Source organism: Stegostoma tigrinum, chromosome 38 (assembly GCF_030684315.1).
Source record: "Stegostoma tigrinum isolate sSteTig4 chromosome 38, sSteTig4.hap1, whole genome shotgun sequence".
NCBI lineage: Eukaryota > Metazoa > Chordata > Chondrichthyes > Orectolobiformes > Stegostomatidae > Stegostoma > Stegostoma tigrinum.
Window position 1 is genome coordinate 22,382,599 of NC_081391.1, and position 13,675 is coordinate 22,396,273.

The 13,675-nt window shown below is 46.9% G+C and overlaps 1 protein-coding gene across 2 annotated transcripts in view; it reads left to right on the forward strand.

Annotated features, from left to right (window-relative positions):
• Window positions 1–2,201: 2,201 nt before the first annotated feature.
• The window catches only part of LOC125447187 (achaete-scute homolog 2-like), a 75,184-nt gene continuing 63,710 nt past the window's right edge, over window positions 2,202–13,675 (forward strand). The window contains exons 1-2 of one of the 2 annotated variants that reach the window (XM_059640553.1): window positions 2,202–2,727; window positions 10,533–11,741. In XM_059640553.1, coding sequence (XP_059496536.1) covers window positions 2,261–2,722 — 462 coding nt within the window. In that variant the 5' untranslated portion in view covers window positions 2,202–2,260 and the 3' untranslated portion in view covers window positions 2,723–2,727; window positions 10,533–11,741. Of the gene's footprint in view, window positions 2,728–10,532; window positions 11,742–13,675 lie in introns of those variants that run through there. The other variant, XM_048521393.1, reaches the window with a different exon arrangement.

A 13,675-nucleotide genomic window follows, 5' to 3' on the forward strand; every position in this document is an offset into this window, starting at 1 on the left:
TGAACATGTGTCTGTGTGTGTGGGATAGAAGGCAAGGTACATATGAATTGTGTACGTATGAATTACCCTCTTTGTAATTAGTCCACTCTTGAACCAAAGGATCAATATCCGGCTGTAGACCATTTCTGAGGTGTTCTGCTGTGTTTTGGACTGACACATTCTTCACCCAAGGTGTGCAGACACCAATGAAACAGCAACAACTCGCATTTACATAGCACCTCTGAGAAGCTACATTCCATTATGCCTCACAAGATGTGTTTTGATTTATTACTATCATGTGTACCTAGGAACTGTGAAAAGTTTTCTTTTGTGCGCAGTACCATGCATGAGGGTAAGAGATTAAAGTGAGGAGTAAAAGCTTATGGCTGTAGAGAAGGTGCACAAACAGCAAAGTCAACATTAAATTTAAAATTTGAGAGGGTCCATTCAAAAATCTAATAACAGCGGGGTAGAAGATTTTCATGAACCTGTTGGTGCGTGACAAAATTTGATAATCCCACCAACCTGAGGAGATGTGGGACAGATGGGCTGAAGCTTCGTCAAGGAGTGTTTTAAAACAGGAGAGTGGGACAGAGAGGTGTAGGGAGGAAATTCCAAAGCTTAGGAGCCAGGAAGCTAAAAACAACAGACTGTAAGGATGAAAACTGGGAATGTGTGGTAATAGTGTCTGGAAGTGGACGCCCATCAATGTTCATGGACTAGTGGTTGTGTGATTACACAGCTTGGAGGGAACATTGATCAAGGTCTGCAATGGTTCAAGAAGGGAACTCTCCCATCCTTCCTCATTAGGTGTGGGCAGTAAATCCTGGCCCAGCCAGGTACCCCCAGATCCCATAAATGGTTGGAAGAAATGGAGGCAATAGACCAGATAGGATTCAAAAGTCTCGAATAATCAAACAAGTAACCTTCTAGCCTGACAGAACCCAACAAATTCCCAACACTCAATCATTCAAATGAACCGCTTTGAATTTTAAGGTCAGTAAATTCACATCCTTTTCATTTGATTTCAACCCGGATCGGGAAAATTTAAAGGCTGGAAACGTGAATCAACTCTCGGTAGATAAGTACAATCTCAGGAGGAATCTCTGCTATGTTAACTTTGATCTCCCTCAACAGAAATGTTCTGTTTGGTTTGTCTAATTAATTATAATTGTTGCACTGTTCCAGGCAGTTCTGAGGACCACGTTTATAGTCATTTAATTTAAGACAGATTTTGTGTATTGTCTCCTCGTATCTGATGAATACCCTCTCTAATTGCATTGTGAGTCAACAAAGTCCCCCCCCCCGACTCATCCTCATCCGACTCCCCCCTCTCCTCCTCCTACACTTTGGGGGACTCCTCCCATTCTGAACGTGATCTCGTGGCCTACAAGGAATGGCTTGAGTGACCCAGGTAAGTCCTGTGTCTAGGTGAGATCAACATCTGGACTGTAGTAGTTCAAGATGCAGCTCGCCACCAGCTTCTCAAGGGGCAACTAACGATGGGCAATAAACGCTGGTCCAGCCGATGATACCCACATCCCACAAATAAATAATAAAAAAAAGAATGTTGATCAATTTCTGCAGTCTATCCTGTAGATTGTACAGAGGGAGTGGATGCTTGTGGATGTGGAGCCAATCAAGCGGCTGCTTTGTCCTGGATGGTGTCAAGCTTCTTGAGTGTTGTTGGGGCTGCCCCCATCCAGGAAGCGGGGAGTATTCCATCACACTCCTGACTTGTGCCTTGTCAATTGTAGACAGACTCTGGGGAGTCAGGGGGTGAGTTCCTCACTGCAATATTTCCAGCCTCTGACCTGTAGCAATTGTATTCCTATGGCTAGTTCATTGAGTTTCTGGTCAATGGTAACGCTCTCCCTAGGATGTTAGAGGTGGTGAATTCGGTGATGGTGATGTCCAGAGAGAATGATTCGATTCTTTCTTGTTTAAGGATCGCAAGGCAAGTGGGGAGTATTCCATCAGATTCCACACATGTTCCTGGAAGCGTACTGGATGTTATAGATAAAGATTGAGAGCAGGGGCACAGCAAGAGTTAAAAGCACACGTGTAACTACAGGGAGGATATTTCTGATGAAGGTTTCAGACAGAGTGAGAGAGTGAAAGCTGAATGGGATGGGCAGGTTGGGGCTGGTTCGATGGGAGGGCGTGGATCCAAGGTTGTAAAACCAGATCTCTGCCTCTGGCAGCCTCTCACTCCAGGACGAGTTCTCCTCTGTGGCAGAGCCCATTCAGGCTGCTCTGTCCAGAGCGGCTATCCCCTAGGATGCCGAGCGGCACAGATGTGGAGCCAGGGACGGAGGGCCCGAGCAGCCTGAAGAGGAGGGCAAGACTGGCTATTCGGCCACGGCGGCGTCGCAGTGCCCCTGATGCTGGCGACCGGCGCAACGCGCGGGAGAGGGACCGGGTGCGACTGGTCAACCTGGGCTTTGCCAACCTGCAGCGGCATGTGCCCCAGCATGGGGCAGGCAAGAGGATGAGCAAAGTAGACACACTGCGGTCAGCGAGTGACTATATCCGGAGGTTGGAGCTGCTGCTGAGGGAGCCAGAAGCTGGAGACTCCCTGCCATCTGTCACCTCAGCGCCAGTCAGTGTGTCACCCTCTGAGTCCTCCCCCTCTGACTCATCCTCATCCGACTCCCCCCTGTCCTCCTCCTACGCTTTGTGGGACTCCTCCCACCCTGAACGTGATCTCGTGGCCTACAAGGAATGGCTAAGGATTGAGTGACCCAGGTAAGTCCTGTTTCTAGGTGAGATCAGCCACGATCTTATTGAATGGAGGAGCAGGTTCTAGAGATTGATTGACCTCCTCCTACCCCTAGCTGATGGGAGGGTAAGGGTTCACCAGGGGTCTGGAGGGGGTGTGTGGTTTTCTCTTGCGACCCAGGAGAAGTCGTGGTTAATGAGGTTCAGTCACATTCCTGGGGGGCTGGGGGTGCCAGGTAGGAACTGCCTTTAGATAGCGTCTTTCACAACTTTTCTGAGTGTTTCAAGGAAATGCTTTCTGAGACACAGATGTGGATGTGCCAGCCGACCTGAGCTTGGCCAATGCCCACAAGCAACATCGTGGGAATGACCAGCCTGTCTGTTGAACTGAATGTTGGCCAGGTCACCGCAGAGGGCTCTCCTGCCTCTGGAATAGTGCCGCGTGATCTTTAAACAGGGCTTGTCCAAGCATCTTACTAAAGACACTCGCTTCTGACGGTGCAGAACACTCAGAATCTGAACTCCAGCCTCTGGAGTTGGCCCTTGGGTCTACTCAGTGAGAGATGAGACTGTTACCCACTCTTTTAGAGTCTGTGGTGGTCATCACAGGGAGGGGGGAAGGAAGAGAGAGTGGTCCACTGGTCTTGGTTACAGGGAATTAGAATGGGAGACAATAGATATGATAGGTTGTTGAAATAAGACAGTGACCGTAAGCAGCAAAGAGCTAATCCCAAAGGCCAAGGACGCAGTTTAGGGCCCCTCATGTGATTCTTACTCCATGACTACAGTTTGGGAACAAATGATTGGTCATCACACCCAATGATAGATGGCTGCATATCACACACAGAGAATTGTAGAATCCTTACAGTGCGAAAAGCAGGCCATTCAGCCCATTGTGTCTGCACCAACCTTCCAAAGAGCATCCCATCCAGACCTAGTGCCCTGCCCTATCCTTGCATTTCCCATGGCTAACCCACCCAGTCTACAATCCCTGGGGCAGTTTAGCACGGCCAATCCAACCTAACCTGCACATCCCTGGGCACTACGGAACAATTTCCCATTGGCCAATCTACCCTAACCTGCATATCCCTGGGCACTGCAGGCCAATTTAGCACGGCCAATCCACCCTATCCTGCACATTGTTGGACTGTGGGAGGAAACTGGAGCGATCCCACGCCGTCAAGGGGAGAACGTGCAAACTCCACACAGATGATCACCCAAGGCTAGAATCAAACCTGGATCCCTGGCACTGTCAAGTAGCAGTGCTAACCACTGAGCTACTATGCTAACCTGGAAAAGGGGAGGCTAGGAGATTTGATAGTTTTCAGGGTCGTGAGGGGCCTGGATGGAGTAAATAGGGGATTCTATTCCTGCTCGTAAAAGGATCAAAAACGAGAGAACACAGATTTAATTCGCAAAAGAAGCTCATGCTGTAAGGGACCATATACTTTTCTTAAGATATTGAAATGGAAGTCTGACTTCCATTATCCACTGATGTAAGTGGATAATTTCACAACTTGATTTAAAAAAAGTTATTTTTTAACTGTGTAGGACAATCTGAAGGCAGTGAGGAGGATAGTTTGAGACACAGGGGGGTCTTTGAGTAAAAGGGAAAGATAGAATGACGACTACCATTGGATTGGTTGAGCCACAGGGCAGCCAGAGAACCTTCCTCTCCACCCCTTTGTCAGCCCATGTCGGGGAAAACGCGGAAAACTGAGAAAGGTTAAAAGGAACAAAAACAAAATTGCCGGAAAAGATCAGCAGGTCTGGCAGCTTCTGTGAAGGGAAAAACAGAATTAACGTTTCGGGTCCGGTGACCCTTCCTCAGAACTGTTCTGAGGAAGGGTCATCAGACACGAAACGTTAACTCTGTTTGTACTTTCACAGAGGCTGCCAGACCTGCTGAGCTTTTCCGGCAATTTTGTTGCCCTGACTTACAGCATCCGCAGTTCTTTCAGATTTTAATGATTAAAAGGTTGTATTTTGATAAAAAAAATCTACCTTTTTTAATGGATCAACTGTGAAAATGAAGAACAGCAATCACTTTACAGATAACAATGTGCCCAATATTAAAAGGAGCTGTGAGGGACACTTCAACACTTTCTTGTCATTTGATCTTCTGAATTTTCTTCCCTATCTACAGAAAATTTCCATCAATAATACCTCTGTCTTGCTACCAGTCTTAAATATAAATAAGTGGGTGTCTATTTGGGGGTTTTCAAGGGATGCAGATTAAGTTGCACAGTAGTACTTTGGTAATCTTTTCTCTCCTTTGTCGAAGTTAAGAGTGTTACCATCGAGCTATTTTCTGTGCATAATAAACCTTGGTGTGAATTGCTTATGTTCTGAACAGCAGTCAGTCAGACAAATGAGTCAAAAAATCATAGAAGTCTACAGCAAAGAAAGAAAAAGGCCCTTCAGCCCATCAAAGCTGGACAAAGAGACCTGAGATGCAGGTTCATAGTTCATTGAAAGTGGACCTGCAGGTAGACAGGATAGTGAATAAGGTGTTTGGTATACTTGCCTTTATTGGTCAGTGTACTGACTATAGGAGTTGGGAGGTCATATTGAGGCTGCACAGGACATTGATGAAGGGTCTAGGCCCGAAATGTCAGCTTTTGTGCTCCTGAGATGCTGCTTGGCCTGCTGTGTTCATCCAGCTCCACACTTTGTTATCTTGGATTCTCCAGCATCTGCAGTCCCCATTATCTCAGGACATTAGTCAGGCTACTTTTGTAATATTGCATTCAGTTCTGGTCTCCCTGCTGTACGGAAGATATTGTTAAAATTCAAAGAGTGCAGTAGAGATTTACAAAGATGTTGTGTGATTTGAAGCGTTTGACCTGAATAGGCAGGATCATCAGAGGCTGAGGGTTGACCTTTTAGACGTTTGTAAAATCATGAGGAGCATGGATAGGGTGAATAGCCCAGGATTTTTTTTCCCAGGGTAGGGGAATCCAAAACTAGAAGGGCATGGGTTTATGGTGAGAGGGAAAAGATTTAAAAGCGGCCTCAGGGGCAACTTTTTCAGACAGAGGGTGATGTGTGTATGGAGTGAGCTGCCAGAGGAAGTGTTGGAGGCTGGTACAATTACAACATTTAAAAGGCATCTGGATGGGAACGTGAATAGGACTGATTAGAGGGATATGGGGCAAATGCTGGCAAACGGGACTGGATTAGTTTAGGGTATCTGATTGGCATGGCCGAGTTGGACTAAAGGGTCTGTTTCCATGCTGTACATGCCTCTGTGCCTCAATCAAGTCAGCATTGATCAAAAACAACACATTACTATTCTGATCCCCTGTCGAAAATGGCGTCACTTTGATGGTCTAATTGTAGTTTTACACATATTGTTATATTTTGTGGAATATTGGCACACAGTTTATTGACACTGTACACGATTCCTACTTAAGTCATGACAAAGCAATGTGAGGAAACATTGTTTCACTCAGTGGATAGTTCAGTTCGGGACTAAACTGCCTGGAAGTATGTGGATAATAAAATGTGAGGCTGGATGAACACAGCAGGCCAAGCAGCATCTCAGGAGCACAAAAGCTGACGTTTCGGGCCTGGACCCTTCATCAGAGAGGGGGATGGGGTGACGGTTCTGGAATAAATAGGGAGAGAGGGGGAGGCGGACCGAAGATGGAGAGAAAAGAAGATAGGTGGAGAGAGTATAGGTGGGGAGGTAGGGAGGGGATAGGTCAGTCCAGAGATTCACCTGCACATCTGCCAATGTGGTACACTGCATCCACTGTACCCGGTGTGGCTTCCTCTACATTGGGGAAACCAAGCGGAAGCTTGGGGACCGCTTTGCAGAACACCTCCGCTCAGTTCGCAACAAACAACTGCACCTCCCAGTCGCAAACCATTTCCACTCCCCCTCCCATTCTTTAGATGACATGTCCATCATGGGCCTCCTGCAGTGCCACAATGATGCCACCCGAAGGTTGCAGGAACAGCAACCCATATTCCGCCTGGGAACCCTGCAGCCTAATGGTATCAATGTGGGCTTCACCAGTTTCAAAATCTCCCCTCCCCCCACCGCATCCCTAAACCAGCCCAGCTCTTCCCCTCCACCCACTGCATCCCAAAACCAGTCCAACCTGTCTCTGCCTCCCTAACCTGTGCTTCCTCTCACCCATCCCTTCCTCCCATCCCAAGCCGCACCCCCATCTACCTACTAACCTCATCCCACCTCCTTGACCTGTCCGTCTTCCCTGGACTGACCTATCCCCTCCTTACCTCCTCACCTATACTCTCCTCTCCACCTATCTTCTTTTCTCTCCATCTTCGGTCCGCCTCCCCCTCTCTCCCTATTTAGTCCAATTCCCTCTCCCCATCCCCCTCTCTGATGAAGGGTCTAGGCCCGAAACGTCAGCTTTTGTGCTCCTGAGATGCTGCTTGGCCTGCTGTGTTCATCCAGCCTCACATTTTATTATCTTGGATTCTCCAGCATCTGCAGTTCCCATTATGTCTGGAAGTATGTGGAGGCAGTTTTAACATAGACATTGAGGAAGGTGTTGGATGATGGTATGAAGACAATCGAGGTACAGCGTTGTGAGGATAAAGGCAGGCGAATGAACCGGAGTGAAAACAGAAATTGCTGGAAAAGCTCAGCAGCTGTGGCAGCATCTGTGGAGAGAAATCAGTTAATGTTTCAGCTCGAGTGACCTTTCCCCAGTTCTGAGAACTGTTCACTCGGGAAATATTCTGCAGGTCTCCTCCTGCACCACGACAATTCTGTGATTCCAGGAACTCAAGTTTGATCTGTACTCCTTCACCAATGCATGAGTTTGTAAACATATTGGGGGTCAAAGGCAAAAGGTGCTGGAGAAACTCCGCAGATCTGCAGAGAGAGAATAACAGAGTTAAAGTTATGAGTTCAGTGATAGTTCATCAGAGTGCACATGAAGGAATATGCGCAATGCATTCAGGGTGTGGGTTTGTCAGACTCATATGGAACAAACCTTTAGGCTTGTGTAGGAATATTAATGTACAGAATGTTGCTATTCTGGACTAAATTCAAATCCACTCATTTTAGATTCCAGGATCTAGCTTGTGGCTTTGAATCGGTGCCAAGCTATTAAATAGCATTCCATTGTGTGATTTTGAAAAACCTCTTACAAATCTCTGGAAACCGTGTGTAAATATGCTCAACTTTCACACTCACACGACTGGGTGGGCGCAGTTGTCATAGCAACACCTGAGCAGGAAGTTAAAGCTGGCGGTTAAAACAGAAATTGCTGGAAAAACTCAGGAGGTGCGGCAGCATCTGTGGAGAGAAATCAGAGTTAACGCTTCGGGTCCTTTCCTCAGTTCTCTCCACAGATGCTGCCAGAACTGCTGAGCTTTTCCGTCAATGTCTGCTTTTGTTCCTGATTTATAGCATTCGCAGTTCTTTCAGATTTTATTCGAGTTAAAGCTGGCAGGGAGATTTAGCAATGATAACGTCTGTGTCTTCAGTCAGACACAAAAGGGAGTGCTCCCTGGCTTCTTGTCCAATGGTTATCCCTCAACCAAAATAATAATTTTGTCATTGACACCTTGCTGTTTATGGGATCTTGCTGTGTAGGCACTTTCTGATGCATTTCCTACATCACAGCATCCACTGCAGGTTCCCCTCCAAGCCCCCACTGTCCTGATTTTGAAATTTACTGCCGTTCCTTCACTATCACTGCTTCAAAATCCTGCAACTTGACACAAGCGAGGTATTGCATTTTAGAGTCATAGAGGTTTACAGCGTAGAAATAGGCCCTTCAGCCCAGTTTGTCCATACTGCCTACTTTTCACAATTTATCTCGTCCCATTTGCTTGCCTTTGGTCCATGTCCCTCCATATCTACCCCCTCCATATCTACCCCTTCCATGTGCATGGCCAAATGATTCTTAAATGACAAAGTCGTATTCACTTCCACCACTACCTCTGGCAGCCTATTCCAGACACTCACCATCCCCTGTGTGAAAAAAATTGCCCCTTTGCATCCTTTCGTAGCTCTCCCTTCTCACCTTAAACCTTTGCCCTATTTTGGTAATACAAACAAGGGCAGGGGTTATATGATTAGGAGTGGGGCCCTGAGTACTATTGTAGTACAGAGAGGCCCAAGGGTTCAGGTACATAGATCTTTGAAATTTGTGTCTCATATAGACAGGGTGGGTAAGAAAGTATTTCGCACTCTTGCCTTCATTGCTCAGACCACTGAGTATAGGAGTTGGGACGTCGTGCTGAGGTTGTAAAGGACATTGGTGAGGCCTCCTGGAGAACTGTGTGCAGTTCTGGTCGCTCTGTTATAGGGAGGACATTAATAAACTGGAGAGGGAAAGGATACTGCTGAAAATAGAGGGTTTGATGTATAAAAATAGGCTGGTAAGGCTGAGACTTTTATCACTCTAGCACAAGAGTTTGAGGGGTGATCTTATTGAGGTTTATAAAATCATGAGGGGCATAGATAAGGTGAATAATGAGGGTCTTTTCCCTACAGCGGGGCATTTCAAGACAAGGGGTCATGTTTTTAAGGTGAGAGGGGAAAGATTTATCAAAGACCTGAGGGACAACCTCTTAACACAGAGTGTGGTTTGTGTGTGAAATGAACTGCCAGAGGAAGTGGTGGATGTGGGTACAGTTACAATGTTTAAAGACTTTTGGATAAGTACACAAATAGGAAAGGTTTGGAGGCATTTGGAAGCCGTGGAAATAGTTTAGTTTGGGAACATAATTGGCATGGACTGGTTAGACGAAAGGATCTGTTGCTGTGCTGTGCGACTCTACAACTTTATAACGCCCTCCCTAACAGCATTGAGTCAGGCTTTCAAAAAGGCAACTCTCCAACACATGTTTGGGGATAAAAAAACAATGTTTTGAAAAGGTATTGGCTATTAAACATCCCAAAGTGTTCACACAGGCATTAATATAAAAGAGTTTGACACTGAGCCCCAGAAGGAGATGTTAGGGCATCTGTTAAGAGGTAGGTTATACGGGTTCTCACAAAATAATGAACACGAGTTAGACAGGCAGGGAGGTTCAGGGAGGAAACCCCAGACCGTGGGACCCAGGCAGCTTAAGGCATTGTTGTCAATGCCAAATTGACGATACACATGAGGTGGGAATCAGAGGAGGACAAAATTCTCAGAGGGTTGGAGGTCAATTGCAGAGATTAGGAGGGGCAAATTCATGCAGAGATAGGAAAACAATTAAGGGTGAGAATTTTAATAACACTTGACCGGATGTGTCCATATAGATGAGTGAACAGAAGAGGCTTGGTATGAGTGGAGCTAAAGGCGTTGGAGTTTAGAATGACCTCTTGGAGGGCAGAATGTGGGAGACCAGTCAGGATTGTTGGAGCAGTGACACTTATAGCAGTGAAGGCACAGATAAGGGATTCAGCAGCAAGTGAGCTGGACAAGGCAAGCTGACATTAGTGAGTCAGTGATGGCTTTCAAAGAAAGGCCTGCTGATATCCCAAACAGAAAGCCAATGCTGATTGCCAGCTCCCTGAGCGCAGTCTATCATTGGCTGCCATCCGAGACCAGGTGCATACGCCCCTCGACTCTTCAGGTCACTAGATCCCTCCTTCCATTTCTTACATCAAACTTTAAACTATCTTCCTCAGGTAGGCACCCATATCTGTAATCTCTACCCGCCCTGCAGCGATGAGTGGGAGAGACGCTCTCCGCAGTTATGCGATACGAAGACGGAAGGTCAAAGGAACTTTTGTGTTTGATTTCACAGGAGTCAGGCCCTTTGAGGTCAGAGGTGGGGAAAAGATTTCGAAGAGGAGAGGAAAGAGAAATTAACTTCAAACTAATTTGTACTCCTTCTTTTATTTGCAGGAATTTTGAGTTATTTGGTGCAAGGTTTGCTGAAAAGGGAACGGCTAGCCTGTTTTCTTCCTTCCTCATCTTACTGTTTGCTGACAACACTCTCCTCTGCATGGGGACTGTGCTCACAAAGGATGGGATTTTGATATCTCAAAACTATCTCTGACTGGGAACTATCAACGTCTCCGTTACTCTGTCTTCATGTCTGATAGGTTCAACTGGACGTTATTTACGTTGGACGTAGCATAAACGTATAAGTTTTGTCTCGATAATTTGGGTGACTGGTCTTCATCCTCACTGAACGGGAAGTGGGAGTGAATACTGAGGGGCGCCTAGGACTAGCGAGGATCAGAGGGCAAGGGCACATTGCCAGGGCAAGCGTGCCTTTCCACTGAGACTACAAAGTGGGAGAAACACTCCTGTTCCACAGTGTTGATAGGAATGCTGTGCAGGTATCATGTTACATATACGGACCACTGAGGACAAGGAGTTTCCATGGACTGAGGGCTACGTGCGTCTGTGAGACCCATCCACAAAGGGACCAGCTCAGTCTGAGACTGTTATCATATTGTCTGCCTCAGAGTGGCAGCTGACAGTTGCATATAGACCAGGACCATGTTTGGAAGAGACACCAATTCACAAAGAAAGTCTTTGCCATTCGTTCATACCTCACTGCACTTCAAAATACTCCACTCAACAGATAAATGCAACAGCCATTTCTGTGCAGCAAGGCTCCACAAGGGTGATGCCCAGTGTTTTAGCACTGATTGAGAGGTGGGGCAGGAGGCAGAAGGCAGGGTGAATGCAGACCCCCATTCAGGATGGTCCCTGGATTCTTCATTATCAGAACTATTCCACTGTCCCTTCACACTGCCTCATGGTCTGTTGCCGGGAGGTTCCACTGGCTCAAAAGAAGCAAACTCCAAAACTGATCCCTGAGACTTGGACAGGCGAACATTTGCACTATAATCCCAAGGGAGCGCGGCACTGTCAGAGGGACAGGGCTAAGGGAGTGTGCACTGTCGGAGGGTCAGTGCCGAGGCAGCGCCGCGCTGTCGGAGGGTCAGTGCCGAGGGGGCGCCGCGCTGTCGGAGGGTCAGTGCCGAGGGGGCGCCGCGCTGTCGGAGGGTCAGTGCCGAGGGAGCGCCGCGCTGTCGGAGGGTCAGTACTGATGGAGTGCCGCGCTGTCGGAGGGTCAGTGCCGAGGGAGCGCTGCACTGTCGGAGGGTCAGTGCCGAGGGAGCGGGCACTGTCGGAGGGTCAGTACTGAGGGAGCGGGCACTGTTGGAGGGTCAGTAATGAGGGAGACTTGTTCTGCAGTTCAGTCTTGATGGAGTCTTGATGGCCTGCTGTGTTCATCCAGCCGCACATTTTATTATCTTGGAATTCTCCAGCATCTGCAGTTCCCATTATCTCTGTAGCCTCAATACCGTTGCTGTTGGAAGAAGAGAAGGAAATTCTCCCGAGATGCTCTGGACACTAGAGATGGGCTTCAGTCTTATACCCGCTGCCTGTGTCCGAGTCACAGGAACTGGACCTGGGGCAAAAACATTGCAGGGAAAGCTACAAGAGAGAGACCAGGCCTATATCCCCAAAGTTCATGAGGTGGGGTAGGTGGGTAGGGTGTGGTTTGTAGTAATTGGAATGAGGTGGATCTTGTTGAATATGAGGTCCTTGATTGGGGTTGTTCCCCTGGGCCAATCAGGAAAGCCCTGGCCGACAAATACAGCCCGGAGATTAGAATCTCCTGAGTCCAGGGACTGACTCTGAGCTGGTGATTGGCACTCGGTTGGAACACTCAGACACGATGGGCCAAATGGCCTCATTCAGCACCCTAACAAATCTGTGCAATTTTCCTTTTCTTATATTTTGCTGCTTGAGAGACTCAAACTGGTTGAGGAGGGATCATATTTACACAGGGCTTTCTGTTTCTCATTTATTTGCAAATGGGAATTGGAACAATGCAACATGTCAAAGAAACAGGATGTGGTGAATCATTTTCCTAGATCTTCGCCGTCTGACATCCTGAATGAAGTTATTATCATTCCAAGAAACCACTCAGATGGGACAGGACAGAGAGGTGATTCCTAAAACATGGTTTAGGCGCACAGGAAGAAATGCAGATAGGGCCAGGAAGTTGCAAAGGGGTGCTGAACGGTTAAATCACTGAGAAAGAACTATTTTTAAAATTCATTCACAGGATGAGGGCATCATTGGCTGGGCCAACATTTATTGCTTATCCCTAATTACCCAGAGGGCAGTTTAAGAGTCAATCACATTGCTGTGGGTCTGGAGTCACATGTAAGTCAGACCAGGTAAGGATGGCCCTTTCCTTCCCTAAAGGTCATTAGTGACCCAGACGGGCTTTTCCTGACAATTGACAATGGTTTCATGATAATTATTAAACTCTTCATTCCAGATTTATATTGAATTTAAATTCCAATTGCTATGGCAGGATTTGAAGTCAGGTCACCAGAATATTATGCAGGTCTCTGGATAAACAGTCCAGCAATAGAATTTTTTGAAGAGGTATCCAAGAGGATAGATCAGGTTAGGGCAGTGGATGTTGTCTATATGGACTTTAGTAAGGCCTTTGACAAGATCCCGCAAGCAGGCCAGTCATAAAGGTCAGGTCGCATGGGATCCAGGGAGAGCCGGCTAATTGGATTCAAGATTAGCTAGATGGTAGGAAGTAGAGGTTGAAGGTTGTTTCTCGGAATGGAGGCCTGTGACTAGCTGTGTACCACAGGGGTCAGTGCTGGAACCTTAGTTATTTGATATTTATAGAAATGATTTGGATGTGACTGTACAAGGCATGATTAGTAAGTTTGCAGATGATATAAAATTAGGAGGTTTCATTGTTAGGAAGTAAGGTTATCACAAATTGTAGAGGGATCTTGATCAGATGGGGAAGTGGGCTGAGGGTTGGCAAATGCAATTCAATAGAGATAAGTGTGAGGTGCTGTAGTTTGGAAAGCCAAACCAAAGTAGGACTTATACAGTAAATGGTGAGGTCCTGAGGAGTGATGTGCAATAGAGGGACCTAGGAGTACAAGTACATTATTCATTGACAGCAACGTCACATGTAGACAGGGTGATGAAGAAGGCATTTAGCTGCTGGCCTTCATCGGTCAAGGCACTGAGTATAGGAGTCG